The sequence below is a fragment of the Lagopus muta genome, chromosome 14 (assembly GCF_023343835.1).
Source record: "Lagopus muta isolate bLagMut1 chromosome 14, bLagMut1 primary, whole genome shotgun sequence".
Classification (NCBI taxonomy): Eukaryota; Metazoa; Chordata; class Aves; order Galliformes; family Phasianidae; genus Lagopus; species Lagopus muta.
Genome location: NC_064446.1, coordinates 16286292 through 16303284, shown reverse-complemented (window position 1 = coordinate 16303284; position 16993 = coordinate 16286292). Strand labels below are relative to the sequence as shown.

At 47.6% G+C, this 16993-nt stretch overlaps 1 protein-coding gene across 4 annotated transcripts in view; it reads left to right on the top strand.

Annotated features, from left to right (window-relative positions):
• The window catches only part of FNIP1 (folliculin interacting protein 1), a 60668-nt gene that overhangs the window by 17227 nt on the left and 26448 nt on the right, over positions 1–16993 (top strand). For 2 of the 4 annotated variants that reach the window (XM_048960266.1, XM_048960263.1), the window contains exons 2-3: positions 7976–8102; positions 16503–16646. In XM_048960266.1, the coding sequence (XP_048816223.1) occupies positions 7976–8102; positions 16503–16646 (271 nt within the window). Of the gene's footprint in view, positions 1–705; positions 833–1156; positions 1417–7975; positions 8103–16502; positions 16647–16993 lie in introns of those variants that run through there. The other 2 variants (XM_048960264.1, XM_048960265.1) reach the window with 2 other exon arrangements.

Genomic DNA, 16993 nt, shown 5'->3' with positions numbered 1-16993 from the left:
AGATCATGTTGTCAGGAAGGGAGTGGGGTCGGGTGCTGCTCCTCAGTCCCAGGGCTCTGTGTGCAGCTTCAGAGGTGAGGTCTGATGTCTTCAGTGTTACCGTGAGTAGCTGCATTGAATTCCCTTGTGCTGCTTGCATATGGAAAGCCAAGCCTGTGACATAGGGCCTTGTGGGCTCTCATGTCAATGAGACATTTCCTATAAAACATCCGTGGTCACGAAAGCTCTTACTGCTGGATTTGGAACCAAGTGAGCATCTGCATCGGAGTTTTACTGCTTTTGTGTCCTGAAATGCTTGCTGTGAGCATAAAACTACCACCTCCATATACAAGACAGTGGCAGAAGCTGTGTCAGTGTGTTCTGGATTTCTCCCCACCTTGATGCAGGAGGTGTTTGGCAGAGGAGGGAGTTTGGTGTTCCCTGGGGCTGGCACCACCCGGGGGTCCCAGGGCCGCTGGGGTTGGGGCCAGGTTGTGTGCCGTGACGTATTCACCTGCTGTGGGACAGAGGGGTTGTGCATCCCTAAGCTGTGTGTTGTGAGGTGCAGAGCAGTGGGAGATGACAAACGGGGCTCCTGTGGCTTCGGGATTGGCGGTGTCGGTGAAACCTGCAGATGCTGGAAAAAGGGGAAATGGGAGCTGTGGTGCTAGTCTCCTGCTTTTGTTTTTCTACTGATCTTTGTCCGTACAAAACACGTGGTGCGAGCGGTTAGCCCCACATATGCCTGTAACGAGAGTCGATGACTTTAAAGCGCGTTGCCCTTGTGGATTCCCCGTTCCTTTATCGCATCTCTGCCTTGTGAGCGGGGAGGACGTCCCAGAGCAGCAGGCGGGTTGGTGCAAAACGCTCAGAGCAGCAGCAGGCAGCTGGCACCGCCGTGCCTCGTGCAGCCTTGCTTCCCCACGGGGCAGCGCTGCTCCCTGCGCCTCGCCTGCAGCCAGCGAGCCGCTCGGCCTCCCTTCCCGGGCAGCGCTTCCCTTCTCCTGCCCCCACAGCACGCGTGCCGCCCCAGCTCCGTGCGTGCTCCTCCAGCGAGGCTGCGGGCTTTGAGCTGCCGGGGCTGCGAGCGCGATCGGGGCGGTGCGGGGCGGTCAGGAGGAGCGGGGGGTTGCCGGGGGGGGGGGGGGTGTTCGGCTCAGCGCTGCCCCCCGCAGCGCCCCCAGCTCCGCGCGATGTCCGCCCCGGGCTCTGCCGGGCGCTGCGAGGCGGCCGCGGGGATTAAGCGTGTGCGGCACGGCATGGAGAGCCCTTTGTTTGAGTTAAATTCGGCCCTCTCGGTGTGTCACCTGACAGTCTTGTGGCTTCGGATGAATATGGCTCACTGCTATTATTAACCTGAGTTGGCAGCCGGGCGCGACGGGAGTTGATAGGGATTTGGGAAAGTGGAGCCGCTCGGGGGACAAAGATGCTTCCCAGGTACGATCGTTACACGGTTCTCGAGGTTATTTTAATTGTTTGAGAGTTTAATATCTTCCCTGTGATTGATGGCAGTCTTTTCTGGAAAGGCGAGGCTCTGAGAGGTCCTTTTTTTTCACGGTTCTTCCCGCAGTTTCACGCTGAATGGCACCGAGGCGTTCCTTTCTCCCCCCGACTGCTTCTATCTGTTTGATTTTGCCGAGGGGAGCGCGGTTGACTTGAATAACATGACACGTAATGGTTAATGCTGGTGGGTTTGGCTGGAAGGAGCTGCTGCTGGGCTGCGTGCTTTTTGTGAAAAGAGGCATTTCGGAGCAGCTGTGCTCTATGTACAGATGTTTGCATGCAGACATGGGAGCCAAACAGGTGCTCTGTGAAATGACATGTGTCAAGTGATCCCGAATGCATTACATGAAGTTCCCACTATTAATTGTCAGTTCTGAAGCCGTGTAAATTGCAGAGTTACTCATCCTGTCACACGGCTCTAACAAAACCTCCAGCCTCCTTGTGCGCAAGCTTGTGGTCTGTGTGTTGGCTGTGTGTGACACCCAGCCTGCATACAGGCTGCTTTTAGCTGCTGGGGGAGCATCTGGCTGGTGTGTTAGGCTTCAGAGTATAAGCTGGGCATCCTAAGGAGAGCCGGGTGATTTAGGAGAGGGGGAGAAAAAAAATGAAAACAAACTGAAGTCAGCTTTGTGTACAGTTAAAGAATTGGGCAGAGCCAAGGAGGGCGGAAGCCAATTGCAGTTTGGGTCCAAGTTTATTATACCGAGTGTGAAATAACTGCTGGGCTGGCCGTGTCTGTGCACAGCGTGTGCTGAGCACAAGTGGCAGGAGTTTCCTGGATCTCAAGCAGTGCTGCTATTCATGTTGAGGATTGCAAAGCTGGTAAATAAATGAGACAGATTTATAGATGGGGCACAGAGCTGACTCTGCAGTGCCTGTAGACCTGAGGAGCATCACCCTCCTTCAAGAAATGACAAGGTGGAGGCTTGGGATTAATTTTTTCCTCCATAGAAGCATTATTTCCTTGTGCTAACCCCTAGAGAAGCCCTTGTTGTGAGCTGCTGCCCACCAGCTCCTCCAGGACGCAGAGCCTTATGGTGACCCCAGCTCCTATAACGACCATCTCTTGCAAATGTGTTTCTAAGTATAGGCCCCCTGGTTTCTCTAGCTTGGCTGTCTCTTTCCTGCTCCCGCCCTTACAGCCATGCTATGTCACAAGGGTTTACGTGGGATCTCACACAGAAAATACCAACTGTGGATCATCTTTGTTCCTTGAAACCTGATAATGTGCTTTGCGTTTCAGGTGTCATTATTAAAAAATATTATTAATATTATTAAAAAATGAACAACCTGCCTGTGCAAGGCTCTGCTAATGGATGGTTTTCCAAAGCTGTAGGCATCATTAACAGGTTGCCCAAGGAGGCTGTGGGTGCCCCATCCCTGCAGGCATTCAAGGCCAGGCTGGATGTGGCTCTGGGCAGCCTGGGCTGCTGGTTGGTGACCCTGCACACAGCAGGGGGTTGGAGCTGGATGAGCATCGTGGTCCTTTCCAACCCAGGCCATTCTGTCTTTCTATGGTTCTGTAATTAAGTTGCCATGTATTGTTGTTTGTCAGTTCCGATTTAAGTTGTGCTCTTTCAGAAAGATCTGCACAATTGTCTGTGTTCAGTGATGGCCAAATGGAAGGTGAATTATTGAACTGCAGCAAGAAGGTATTACATTCTGTAGAATGCCCTCTCTGTGTGTCCTGTAGGCTCAACTTTTGTTGTATCTTCTAAAAGCCAGAAGAAAAATTCCAGTAACAGGTATTAGAAATGTGCAGAGGAATTTGGGCAGGTGAAGGGAACCCTTTGGAACAGATAATTCAGATGAGAGCTCTGTGATACAGCATCCAGGCTGGACAAGGGCCGTTTGCCCTCCACTTCCATTCACCTTTCCCTGTAACAAAGCAGGATCCTGTGTGCTGTCAGGTTGTACAAGCGAGCAAGCTTCTGTTTGAATGTAACTCTGTGTGGAGCTCGCAGATAACCTGCATCTGAAATATCCCACTGCACATGTTGGAGCAGACTCATATCGACAGCGTAAGCTCTTCAAGACAAGGATGCTTATGGCTGGGTCTGAGCACCACCTCCACAGCAAACATGAGGAACGTCGAGTGCAGGAGATCAGCTGAGCCCTGGGGATCCCCGTCCCTTTCCTTGGATGCTCACCTGGGAGCAGTGAAAGTATTTTCTTCTCTATGGTGGATCTGCTGTCCGCCCTGCCACGGCTGTGCTGTCTGCATTGTAAAAAGGTGCTAACATGAGAAACATGCAGAACAGATAAGCTAGCATAAACTATAAATATCGTTTGCGTAGATGCATTTAAAAATAGTTGGAAGTGATTCATCACCAGGCAGTTTTTATAACTGTGGGTAACATGATGTAGGAAAACAATAGTTTGATGGATAGTTTCAGCCTGGTCTTAATCTTGTTTCGAGCAATTAAACTTTTTAGCAAACTCTCATTCAGTTCCAGTCTGTTTAATTTTTTGGTCGGTTTGCTTCAGTTGCTCTCCTCCTAGCCTTCTAGAGAACCTGTGTTAATTAGTGAGATGCTACTTAAGTTGTGTTAATATGAAATTGTCTTAAAAGTGAAGACTTGGGTAGGAGGAAATACAGTATTAAACTACTTAAGACTTAATGGAAGGAAGCTGTAGTGGAAACAAGGAAGAAGGAATGTTTTTGTTTTCCATTACAGGGGAAAACCTTGTATTTAATTGCCAGAGTGGTGACAAGGGATTTCTGTTCCTGTTGTTTCATCTATTAGAACTTGCCTGGAGTGCTGTAATACCAGTTTAAAGCCATTCAGTTGCCTCTTGCTGAGAAAAGTAATGAATTCCAAAAACTGGATGCATAAGAAGGCCCATCCTTGGAGAGAATGGGGAGTTCTGGATTGCCATGCAACTCATAGAGATGCTATGGAGCGTTTAATGGATCTGTAAATGAGAGTGTAAATATTCCTGGTAAAGAGGCAGGAGAGCAAAGTGAGGTGAGAGAGGGATGAGAGCTGAGCAGCAGTAGGGTGTAAGTGTCAACGTACATTGAAATATCCAGACCACGCTCTGCCAATTGCTTGCATCCAAGCTGCCCCTGTGCTGGATCTGCGGCCGGAGGGACTGATGCTCGGATTGATGTTCCTTTCCAAATTGTTACGATCCATTTTAGCTACGTATATGACTTGATTACAGCAGTTTGCAGCCCAGCTCCCTCTGTTGGCTTGCAGCCTAGTGGGAGAGCCGAGGCGCTCCCCTGCGAGGCCCCAGGGTGCAGGCAGCCCCTGCTGGTTCACAGCACAGAGTTCCCTGCCCACCTTTTGGGACTGAAAGAGGTCCTGTCTGTGTGTGCAAAAAATGGAGGGAGGGTATACAGAAAATAGAGCTGGGCCCGTTGCCTGTACCCAGTGCCTTTTGTCCTAGAGTCCCTCGTTCTGTATGAATTAGTATTTGTTTGGTAGAGGGGCCACAATAGGTTGCTTCTCCCTCCTGCCTTCTCTCCGTGCACAAACTCGCACTGCTGACTTCGTGGCAGAGTTGTGATCGCTTCCATTGGTGAAGTGTGATTTATTTATTTTAACTTGTAATCAATTCCAAGGAAGGATCAGCCCATGGCAGATTGGTGATGAAGGAAAGCCTCCTTGTTAGAACATCTCTCATCTCCAGAACGGCATGGGAGATGGAGACTCGCCGGTCACTAACTTTACTAGAAGGCTGAATTCTATGTCTCCTAGTTTTCCGTATGAATCTCAAGAAAGCATCAGCTAAATGTCAAAGTTAGTTTCCATTTATAAACACGACTAATTATGTTTGGAAGATCTAGGTCAGTTTTCATCCAGCTGAAGAGCAGTGCTGGAGTTTTGCCCCATTACGTTTGTTTTGAGAAGGTGTCCTGCACTGCATGCAGGAATTTGTTCGTTTCTGGGGATAATCGATCCAGACGCCCAACCTGGCGGTCCTTCCAAGCTGCTAACAGCAAAAGTGAAGGCACGCTGTGCTCCATCTCCTCCAAAGGAAGGTGCCTGACTGTAAGCTGGCGGGGGAGCCGAGGTGCCAGCCCGCCTCTGTTTACTGTCTGTCCAAATGAACTTTCCCCCAGCTCCCTCCATGCTCCTGCTGCTTTGGGAAGTGGCCCATTATTGCCAGGGAATGTTTCTGCAAGGCTGAACTGTGCTTAAGGACTGTATTATATAAACAGAGATAGCGCTTATTTGGAATTATCACAAATTATGATTTAAAATATCTACTAAATACTTGTCTAGAGAAAGTTAAAATGTCATGTGAAGAAGCTGAGAAGTAAACAAGCTCTTGTTACCTTGATCAAATATGTTTCCGAATACAGCGAGTGTTTTATATTTAGCTTTCTCTCCTCTTAGTGTGTAATCTGCTCTTGGAGCTTTTTATAAGTAGACTTTCCTAAGATCTGGAACAGCTCCTGCCCTTCTTTGCCAGTAATTTCAAAGTCAAATATCAGAAGCACTAGGTAATGGAAGAGGTGCTTTTGTCTGAGCGTGAAGGAGATTCAGATGTGCGGCAGTGGCGGAGTGAATGATAGTAGATAGAGGTTTTGGCAGGCACTTCCTTGTTACCGTCCCAAGCTACCTGTGTGTAGAACCCCAGCAGTCCATCTCAAAAAGAGGCTCCAGACTTGTTCACTTCAATACAGGGAGATGCCTTCTCTGGAAGGAACGTCCATCTCCAGCCAGATGCAGGCCTGTGAGGAACCCGGCTCTGCTACACTGAGCCTCTCATGTATACGCTGGGTTTGGTTTCTTAGCATTTTCTGAAAAGCAAGATGCTGAGAAGATGCTAAATGTGAGCTTTGCTCTGAGCGTGTCGTTGTGCTTGGGGTTTGGTGCACAATTTGCTTGGACTGTGGTCAGCTGTTTCTGTGCTCTGGGTGCCCCAGCACAGAGGCTGTGAGGCTCTTTGCCTCCAAAGCTGGACACCAGGCTATTTCAGTTTTGAGTTGCTCAAGCTATTTTCTTGTAATAAGTTGCTTTTGACACTGGTTGCACACTATCTTCTCCGCAGGTTCTGTTTTTTTTTTCTCTTCTGTTGCTATGTGGTGGGGCTGAGGAGGTTAGGAAATGGGTTTCCTCTCTCCAGGAGCCATGTAGCTGTGTGTGTCATATCACTCATCACATGGGGATGAGAGGTAACAGCCTTGGGTTGCAGCAGGCCAGGTTTGGGTTGGATATTAGGAAAAGTTTCTTCTCCAAAAGAGCAGTCAGGAGCTTCACAGGCTGCCTAGCAAGTGGGGGGTGACTGTCCCTGTGGGTGCTCCAGAGCCATGAGGATGCAGCACTTGGGGACACGGTCAGTGGGCATATTGGGGTGGGCTGGGGTTGGGTTTGGGGATCTCAGAGGTTTTCTCCAACCTGAATGATTCTGTGATTCTATAATTCTCCTAGCTGTAAGGGCTGTGGGTTTGTATTGGACAGACTGAAAAACTTCTGGGACAACTGTGGCTTTGGCAATCCCATTGATTCTCAGCTGTGACCTGGTACGGAAGTTGTTTGCTTGGAAATCATCAGTGTAGTGATGGTGTAAGGCTTTGGTTGATGAATTGGAAGGACAGAGGAGACTAAAATTTACTGTAGTCATGGAGTACAGTATTCCAGCATAGCAGTCCATGTTCTCATTAGTGCAGATCTTTCTGCTGCAGTCTCTTTCTCCTTCTCCCAACCTGCGAGCCAGGATCCTTCACTAGCAGCTGGAAAATTCCAGCTCCTCACTCTTGTGTTGTGATGTTCCACACTGGTGCAGCCTGCTGCAAGCCAAGGATAAGGATGATAGAATTACGCTTGAGCTAGGAAATGGCTGGGAACCAGCCGAGAGGAGATTCCTGCTGCCTTGGTGGACGGGGCTCCTCTGCAGCACGTGGCACTGAGGGAGCAGGCACAGGGAGCTGTGGGCTCCTGCTGACACAGGCAGCAGCATGGCTGCAGTCACAGGCTTAATGGAGATCATTCCTGAGTCTGAAGGTGGCGGAGACCTGTGTGTAGCCAGGTCCAAGCTGCCTGTGTTTGCCTGTTCCCCGCATCAAGACATATGTATTAGTGCCCATGTGATTTTTCTTTACTTAAAGGAGAAGCCAATGTGAATACATCCATATGAAATGTGTTCCTTTGAGTTGTAAACTGCAGTGCTGAGGGACTCTCTTTTGTTTTTAAACACAAAAGCTGAGTTCTTCTGTGACTGAAGAACTTGAAGGAAACATGAAACATCACAAGGCAGAGCACAAAAGCCAGTAATGCTGCAGACGTCATTGTATAATGGCTGTAGTGCACTGCTGTCCTTTATGCCATTGCAATTTGGCAATTTGCAAGTGTAGGGGAGAGAACAAAATTCAGAAAGGCACAATTCCGGCTAGAGGATCAAAGGGCTTGATGAAATGACATTGCATTTGTTGGATTTTCAGTTTTAATAAGGTTGGCTATGGAGATAATGCAGAAAGAACAGTGCATTAAAGAGCTGTGGTAATTGATCCTTCTGGTGTTCTGTGTTTTAATTAAAGCTGGCCTTTGCCGGAGTTCGACCCAAGTCAGATCCGACTGATTGTGTATCAGGACTGCGAGAGAAGAGGACGGAATGTCTTGTTTGACTCCAGTGCTAAAAGGAAAATAGAGGATGTTTCTGTGTCGGTGAGTATTGCGCTCATGGCTGCATTCTACATTTTTCAACATAAGATTGATAAAGTACAAAAGTTCTGCTTTAGCCATATTAACATTTAAACTTTGGTTACATGCAGAGCTATATTTATAAGCTGCAAATTATTCAGGCTTCAGCGATTTCACTCTTAGCAGTTTTAAGTGCCGTGCAATCTCTTTAGTCCTGTGCTCTTCTACTTTCTGCCCTTTCAGAGTGCACGATTCCTCCCCAGGGCTGCAGCTGGCAGTGCTGGGAGGCTGAGGCAGGGCACACTGATGTTTATTGACAAGCTTTTATGACACAGATGCTTTCTGTGGCGGGATCTGCGTTCTGAGTCAGAAAGTGCTGCTAGTCCCCTGTCCCTCCATGTCCCGGTTGCTTAGCCTTTGCCAGCTGTTGTTTCCATGCTTTGCTGACAGCTCTTTCATACAGTTACTTGAATTTTTTTTTTCTTCTGGCATGGTCTGCATGGTAATCTATTAATTGAAACTGTAATGGATGCAGTCAGATGAGGATACTTCCTTCTAAGGACTCTGGCCAGAAGATTAATTTCTAGCCACAGTGCTGTTGTAAGTGGTTGTGTGAGGTTGGACGACTTATTTCACTGCTTTGAACTTCCTTTTCACCATCTCTGCAAACATTTGCAAAGCATTTTAAGTTATGCAAGCAAAAAGCACTGTGTCAACTGAAATTCCTGATCGCAGCTGCTTTTACCTCTAGCACCTACTCAGTTCCACAAGCAGGAGTACACAAAAGAAAGTGTTCCCTGCAAGCCCTGGCTTTCATGTTGGGATGTGGAGCACAGCCAGAAGGTTCACCCAGCTTTGTAAACACCCCCAGCCCTTTGCTGAGTGCTACGGCCTGATGCTTCCCATCCACATTCTGAGTGCTTCCTCCTTCCACGCCTCCTAACCTCTGGGAGTCCATTTGTGGCATCAAGCCACTTCCAGGCTGCTCATTGTAGTGCCCTTTCTGCTATGAATCAAGATCCCATTTCCTAGTTTGAGAATGTATCAGATGAAGCAAATTTAACAAATATGAATGAAACACATCTTTCTTTTTAAATTTTACCTGTTGGAAGAGCTTTATTCAAGTATAAGCTGCTATTCTTCCAGGTGTTCTTGGCAGGAAAACAAAGGTTTTTAAAAACAAGATCTTTAAAGATATTTATTGTGATGAGTTGCTGGTTTTGCTTATTACCATTTCTTCATTCCTGTAAATGGCACTTGTATAGTGTGAACCCTCTTGCCGTATTTCAGTTGATTTCTTGAAAGCCTTTTTAAGAGAGATCCCTACTTTTGCAGTGAGATTGCACACCTCATTGTTTTGGTTTATTTCACAAAGACAGTTGACTTTGGCAGCTCAGTAGCAACAGAATAAACAACTGATAATTAAGCTAACGCTGCTCCATATTATCTCCTTTATTTTCCTCATTGAGTGAAAGTGGGGTGTGGGTGGGAATAAGCTATATTCACCATCCCTATGGAATGAATACGTGAGAGTTTTGAACTGTACTTCCCCTGTCTCTTGTAAGCTGATATTTGTGTGTGTGTTATTAAGAGACTTTTAAAGACAGTATGTTGAAAGCTCTTCCTTGCTGTGGTATCTGCCTTCTGCAGCGCTCACGTAGTGTCGTGTTAGGAAAAGCTTTGCTCCTAAAATGTTGCAGAAACATCACTCAGGTGAGAATGTGCACCAAAGTCCTGGGCTCAGCTTCTTGCAAGTTGAGTATAGGCTTGTACAGTTAGCAGCCTGGCCATTTTCAAGGGATTGCATTGTTTATTTTTCTCGCTCTTTATCGTGATTTTCATTTGGAAATACACACCCTGCCTATACAAAGCCAGATCTTGGCACTAAGCACATTCCAAGGCACTCTTGCCCTTTTGCAGCAAGACATGTGTGTGGGCTGGGCGCTTTCCCTCGTGAAAGGCTATCTGTTAACAGCCTCACAAAGGCCAGTGCTTTCTGCATCTTTTCCTTACATGATTTACACCCCTGCATTTACAAGTGCACCGAGAGGAGGTTTGTGAGGGTGCCCAGCAGTAGCCAGGCTGTGCTGATTGGAGTCCAAGCAGCCAAATGCAGAGCCAGGAAGGTGCCATTTTGCTTGATGGTGCTGGCCGTGCTCTTCAATTCCTGTTTTCTTTTGTTGCCAAGATGTGTGACAATTGTCTGATTGAAAGCGATTTTGATTTGAGTTGTACACCTGCAGCAACATCAGGTATACTTTATTACATTCTATGTTTTGTGTATCTAAACTCAGTGCACATCAGGAGCTGTGTGTGGTGGACCAAGGTTGAACATGTCTCCCTCATTTGAATTCAGTAAGGGAAGGTATGGATATAAAATTCAAGGAGCACTAGAGCAAACTTATCTGGAGACAAATGTTTAAAGGCATGAAGTAGGAGGCTTCAGCTTTTTGCTGAGTGAAACTGCAGAGCTTATGTTCACACCAGGTGAGACTTTGGTCAGTAAAGCATTACTGGGTTCATGTTATCTGTGAGGGGCGTGTAGTAATAACACAGATAAGGACTTTATGTCTACAGTGAATAGGAAACCAGCCTCTTGTCTTCAGTAGAGCTAAATGTTAGGGAAACAGAAATTTTGGGAGAACTTGTCATGTAGAGGTGGACAGAAGGCTGCTGAGGCGTTTCTGGCATTGCAGCAATGATATCTAATTGTGGTAAAAGATTGTCATTTTGCTGCGTTTTAATTCTGAAGTCTACATAGCACTGATAAAATACCTCGCTTTTCAGGACTTCAGGACTGGAGGGAGAATGAATGGTGAATAGCCCCGCTTCTCAGCAGGCTCATTCCCTGCTTCTGTCCCGTTTTGAGGATGCTGACCCATGGGTGCCTGTGCTCTGCTGTGCACTGCAGGAGCGATGTGTGCCCCAGGTCCTGACAGAGTTAAGCTCCGTGAGGCAGCCTGGTGGCTCAGCACCAGGAATGTTGGCCGAAGGCTGTGCCAGGCATTTCCACCCAGACTGCCACTGCCGGCAGCTGTGGGCTCTTGGCTTGTGGATGGAGGTCGAGATTCCCCGTTGTGAGCCCTATGCCTTTTTTGGTGCTAAGCAGAAGAGGTTCTCCCTTTGCTTTTCAGGGAATGGCCTGTCAATGGGTCAGTCCCTGAAAACAGGTACATGGTGCGGTGCCTTGGCAGCTGCCTCATCTTCTCAGGGGTCAGGGTGCCCATCAGAGAGTGGTGTTCTTTGACACTAGATCACGAGCAGGCATATCAGAGCAGGCATTTGTGTGTTAGGTGTGTATGTGACAGAGGTGGGCATTGCTGACGCCTCTGCTAAACAGCCTGAGCCCAACCCAGACATGCACGTCCCGTGGACTTGCTCAGCCCAGCGGGTAGCGGAGCACTGGGCCAGTGCCACTGCCGCCCCTCAAGAATTACTTCTGAGCTCATTCCTCCTCGTGGTCTCATTTCAGTGAGACTGCATGTCTTGCTCCACATTGCAGCCTGTGGCTGCGCTCTGCCAGCATGCTCATTGCTCTGTTCCTTCCCGTGGCCGTGCTGCAGTGCAGGCGGTGTTCCAGCCCCGGTGTGTGAGCGCAGGTACTCCTGAGCTCTGCCCTTCAACCCAAGCGTGACACGCAGCTCCTGTTTGCTTTGAGGGTGCAGGCCCCAGGTGGCCCGGCCAGCACTGAGCTCTCAGCCTTCTTTCTGCGTTTCCTGACTTTGCCTCAGTGCTTGGTTTCCCAACCCTGACACCGGTTCATGCTAACCTTTGTGAAGACTGCTGCCATGCTGCACCGTGCTGCTGCTCTCTGCAGTCATGCCGCACTCACCATGCAGAGGCCAGCTGGGGTGCGCAGGGCTGGTGACTGAATGGGACAGGGCCACAGAAATGGTGCTGCAAGGGAGAAGTGAGAGGAAATGGGAGAAGCTGGGAGGGCAACCTTGCTTCCAACCGAATGGGTTCAGTTTCTAGCGGTTCGGTTTAACTGCTTGTCTTCCTTTTGTGTTGTCCATGACAGGGAAGCATTTATTGCTGGGGACTGCAGAAAGATGTTGGTTGACTGTACAAAGCGGAAAGATTTCCTAAGTCAAAAGAAGAGCCTGGAGGAAGGTGTGGAGGGAGCAGGAGGATGAGGAAGGAGAGAAGAAAGCCAGAGCTGAACTGTGCACTGTCCAGATCCAGAGCTGGTTTGGCTGGGAAGGGTGCAAGGAGAAGAATGGGAAGAGGGCAGTGTCTTGCTTCCAGCACCCTATGCTGGGTTATTTCATAGAGCCTATTATGCTCTATGGGCTTTTTTGGAAGAAATGTAAGAGAGAGAGAGGACCAGGGATACAGAGTTTGAGATCTAGAGTTGCAACTTTAAAAAAGAGCGTGGGCTTAGATTTGGGGAGCAAAAGAGTCACCTTTGCTGTGTAACCTTGTCATCTTTATTTTGGGGACAATTTAACTGAAAGGTCATACGGTACTTGATACTCCTAGTGTGGCAGTTTCTTTCACTCCAAATGTCATATTTATCCCAAAGTAAAAAAAAAAGTGGCATGCTGTTTTAAACAAGCCAGGATTAACTGCGTGCTCCAATATACTACAGCACTGGATAAATGTTGAGCAGCAAATTGCTTTGAGGGATTAGTAATCGGATAGCGAGCCTTTTGCTTTTAGGTGAGTTGTGTGAAATCGAGACTGCAGTCTCTATCTGGCACGCAGTGGACAGGTTTCCACAGTGGCAGGGCCAGCAGATAAAGGCACCAGCAGAAAGGAGCTCAGACCCAGCCCTCCTTCCCAGCTCTGCCCTTCCTGTGCACAGGAACAGGAACTGGAGAACCCCAGGGAGGAGGCAGTGGCTTATCTTTTTACTTTTCCCATTCTCCTGTGAGTAATAGAGGAACTTGGCTGCTCTGGAAATCAAGTGAGAAACTAGCTCTTGACATCTGCCTTTTAAGAGAGAGACCCGGATTTTTACAGCAGCGCTGCAAGGGAAGGAAGGAGCGCCCACTCCTAGACAGGTGCATGTATTAATTACACATTCAGCCCAACACCTATTAATAAAGCAGAAGAGTTATCAATTTTGGAGTAATTTTTCAGCTTTGTATGCTACCCTTTGCTTAATAGCCTGTTCTGGAAATGGGGTACGGTGCTTCCAAATAATGGCAACCTTATTTGAATACAGATTTCTCCATAACCACCACCACAGTGATATTTGAGCACCGGCTGTTGCAGAGTGGTAGGAGAGTGTAAAACATACGATGACATTTCTCTTCCTTCTGTCACTTGCAGCCCCTAACACACACGCTCACAGCCTGGCATTAGTTCAATGCACTGGGCTCTTCTTGACTGTCTTGTTATTCCCAAACCCAGACTTGCTCAGTGGAAATTCCTCCTCCTGTGCATAGCACTGTGTGTGTTCTTTCCACTTACTGAAGAATTTATAGACCTTGTGGCAAAGAGTTAAAAGTTTTTGCTGGTAGAAGTGGAGAAAAGAGATTCCGGGAGCAGAAACCTATCTTGTGCTTTGTTTTACCATAAAGGCCATCCGCTGGATGTTTTCTTCAGAACTACCTAGGAGGTCTCCACGTCTTCCAGCAAATTATGACCTCTAATGTAAGAACTGTGCCTGTCGGAAAGTCTTTGGAGCTGGGCCATATCTGCAGAGAGCTGGCAGAGGAAGAACAAGGAGCACGGCCACCGTAGGGAAAGCAGCATGGCACCGGCAGTGCCTGCAGCATCCAGATGCTCTGTGCCTAGAGAGTGCATTATTGCAACTGTGTGTACTTGGAAGGAAAGCCCGTGGCTTAGAAAATTTTCCTCATGCAATTCAAAACTAATTTGGAATTTCACCTTGCTTATGTTTCAGATGTTATACTGGAATGCAAACAATCCCACTCCTTTATTGCATGCTATCTGGGTGCATCTAAAATTGCACTGACCTTTTGTAGTTAGTAACTGTGGAGGAGAGGGATATTGCAGGTGCTTGATCTCATTGAACAACAGGTTATTCTTAAGCATGTGAGGTGTTTTTAACAGTGCAACAACCCCAGTTTGCTAGTATTCTGTATTTTAGGTGAGATTTTATGTGCAACATTCTGTAAAGCTGGGTTTCTGAAAGATCCTGGCCTCCTTTACTGGCTTCTTACAGGAGTCTTGGTTCATTAAATACTGCTGTAAATACCAAATGACCATTTTTCTGGTTCCCTGTTTAAATTCGGCAGCTGCTGCCTCAAGATGCCAGACTCCCTGGTGGATCTCTGCAGAAAAATGCAGGAGGAGGAAAAATGAATTTAAAGTCAGTAATTTGCAAACTCAGCCTATTCTTTTAATGCACAGAAAATGCTGCACTTGTAAAAATGCATTTATTGGCTTTACAGTCTGAAGGAAGCTCAATTGTAATAGTAGATTTTAGAGGGAACTTTCAACATCAGATGAAAAATGCAAGCTGAAATGCGGTTTGCCTGCAAAAGCTGCTGTAACCCTGTGGATTTTATGTGGTTTTATCACATGATGCTTGCCTAGCCTAGGACATTGTTGTTTGTGTCAGAGATAAAATGCAATTCTAGTTCACGAGTTCCTACTGAAGTCATATGATTATCATTCACATGTTCCAGCCATTGTGTACTGTGCTCAAGCTGCAGATACGGGGCATTAGCAAATCTACATATTGCATGAATTCAACGTGCTCACCAGTGTGTTGCAATGAGAGGATACTACTATGGGAGGGCATGCATGTCCGAAAAGCACAGGACTCGGCGGCTGCTGAATGCTTCCTTCCCCTCTGCCACAGAATTACTGATTTGTCTGCACATTTTTCCTTAAGGCTGTCTGTGGCAGCAGCTCTATAATTGGAGCAGCCGTGCAGACTGCCATGTGGAGCTCAGTAAACCCCGACATTTTCCACTGTTTTGCCTAAATCTGCCCACGGTTTGGCCCAAATAAAAACCACGCGATGGGAAAAAAACCAAAACACAACATCAACCTGCACAGCCTGGGGTACAGGCATGGGATTCCCATTGCCAAAATCTGCCGTCCTTCCAGCAGTGCGTGCAGCCTGCTTGTGTACAGCTGTGGCTGATGGCTGAGCAGAGGTGCAGAGTTAGCACTGTCCAGAACTGGAGATTTCACCCTTCCCCTATTCTACTTTTTCCTTTTCTTTGTAGCTATCAACATGCTTATGTTCTTGCCTGAAGTGGGACCTCGTGATGTAAGCCTGTGAGTCTGGAGATGAAGCTGTGCCATGTAATAGCACTTTGCATTTCCATCTGTCCTTTGAACCTTGTTTCCAGTTTTCTTTGCTTCCAGCCTGCTCTTGCTGGTTTGGTGATTGAGTAGGAAACGTTAATAGAGAGAGTCTTAGGGCAGTTGGTGCGTAATGTGAAGTGGTGCAGACTATTTCTGTCTCTCAGTGCTGCACACCAGCAAATGTAAATAATCCCAACCTTGCGTGGGTGTTTTGAAGTTTAATGAGCACGCGGAAAGTCCTTTGAGATCTTTCGGTGCAGAGGGTTGCCTCATACCTAGATGGCATTAATTAATGTGTGTGCTGATTCTGCTGAGGCTGCTGGGATTCAAAGGTGAAATGACGAATGATTTTGAACCGAACAGTGGTGGAGCACCTCCAGTCCAGTATTGGTAATGCTGCGTGCATAGGGTCCCTGCAGAGGTCAGCCTTCTGGCTGCAGCCCTTTCTGAGCCCTCATAACTCTCTTTTTGCTACACTTTCTGAACAACATTTCAGAAACCACCGCTTGGACCATTTCTCCATCCTTGTGTGAAATTTCTCTGGCCTTTCTGTAACACCAGCTGTGGTTTTCAGTTCTGTCCATGCTCAGCCCCACAGCATGCTCATAGCAAAAGCAAAAGGAACGTGTCACCTCTGTGCTGCTGTTCTAAAAGACCAGGGACTTGGGAACAGCTGGGAGAGCTGCAAGTTGCACCTCTTCTCTCCACTTCAACTTGGAACATGAATCTCTCCCAAAGTCTGGGCTGTTTGGCTCGGTCGCTCCTGATCTGTGTGTTTCTGTACGTTGTGAGCTGCCCATCACTGCAGTCTGCGCTGCACTGGTGCAGGCTGTGCGTGTCACTGCTGTGCCACCTCTGTCCCAGTGGGCAGCAGCAGTGCAGCGACAGCATAGGGAGCCCCTTGTTGTGGCCATCCTTCCTCCTGAGCCTGGTAGAGCTTCAGAGATGGGTGGCTGCTGGGGAAGATGGAGTTGGAGCGAGCTGTTGGCTCCTGGCTTGTTAGGATTAAAACAGCTCAGCTTGCTTTCCTCCAGCCACGCTGCAAGAGATGTAATAAATGTTCTGCTAAATGTTTTCCTGGGGCATAAGGTGTTCTACTGTTCAATGTCTTACCTGAACAGGTAGGTGCAGTGTTGCTAATTGGTGATTTCGTGGCTGTGGGTCTTATTGTGGTACATGTCTGTATTTCAGAAACTCTGCAGCGATGCTCAGGTGCGAGTGTTTGGGAAATGTTGCCAGCTGAAGCCTGGAGGAGATAGCTCTTCTTCTTTGGATAGTTCAATCAATTCATCCTCCTCATTCTCCGATGCAAAGGAACAATGCCCAAAATATCAGGTGAGACTTCCCTTCCTTTTTTTTGGTGTAGCTGTCAAATATACACAACAGGTGAGGTACTGAATGTTTTAAAACACTCAAAATTATATGCTGGTGGTGGAGAGAAGTTTCCAATCAAAACCAGACTTCGGTTCTGACTGAACCATGTTTAATTCTGTAGCTTTGAGTTTGTAGTTCAAAACCAACCAGCTGGGGCTCTCAGGATGGGTGTTGAGTAGCAGGAGCTTCTCCAAGGCATTTGTTCTGTCTTGTGACCTGGTGATAACACTCGTTCAGTATGATCACACTTGGCATACGTATCCTATCTTGGTAAAAACGAGGTAGTTTGTTTTACTTCGTAGCTAAAT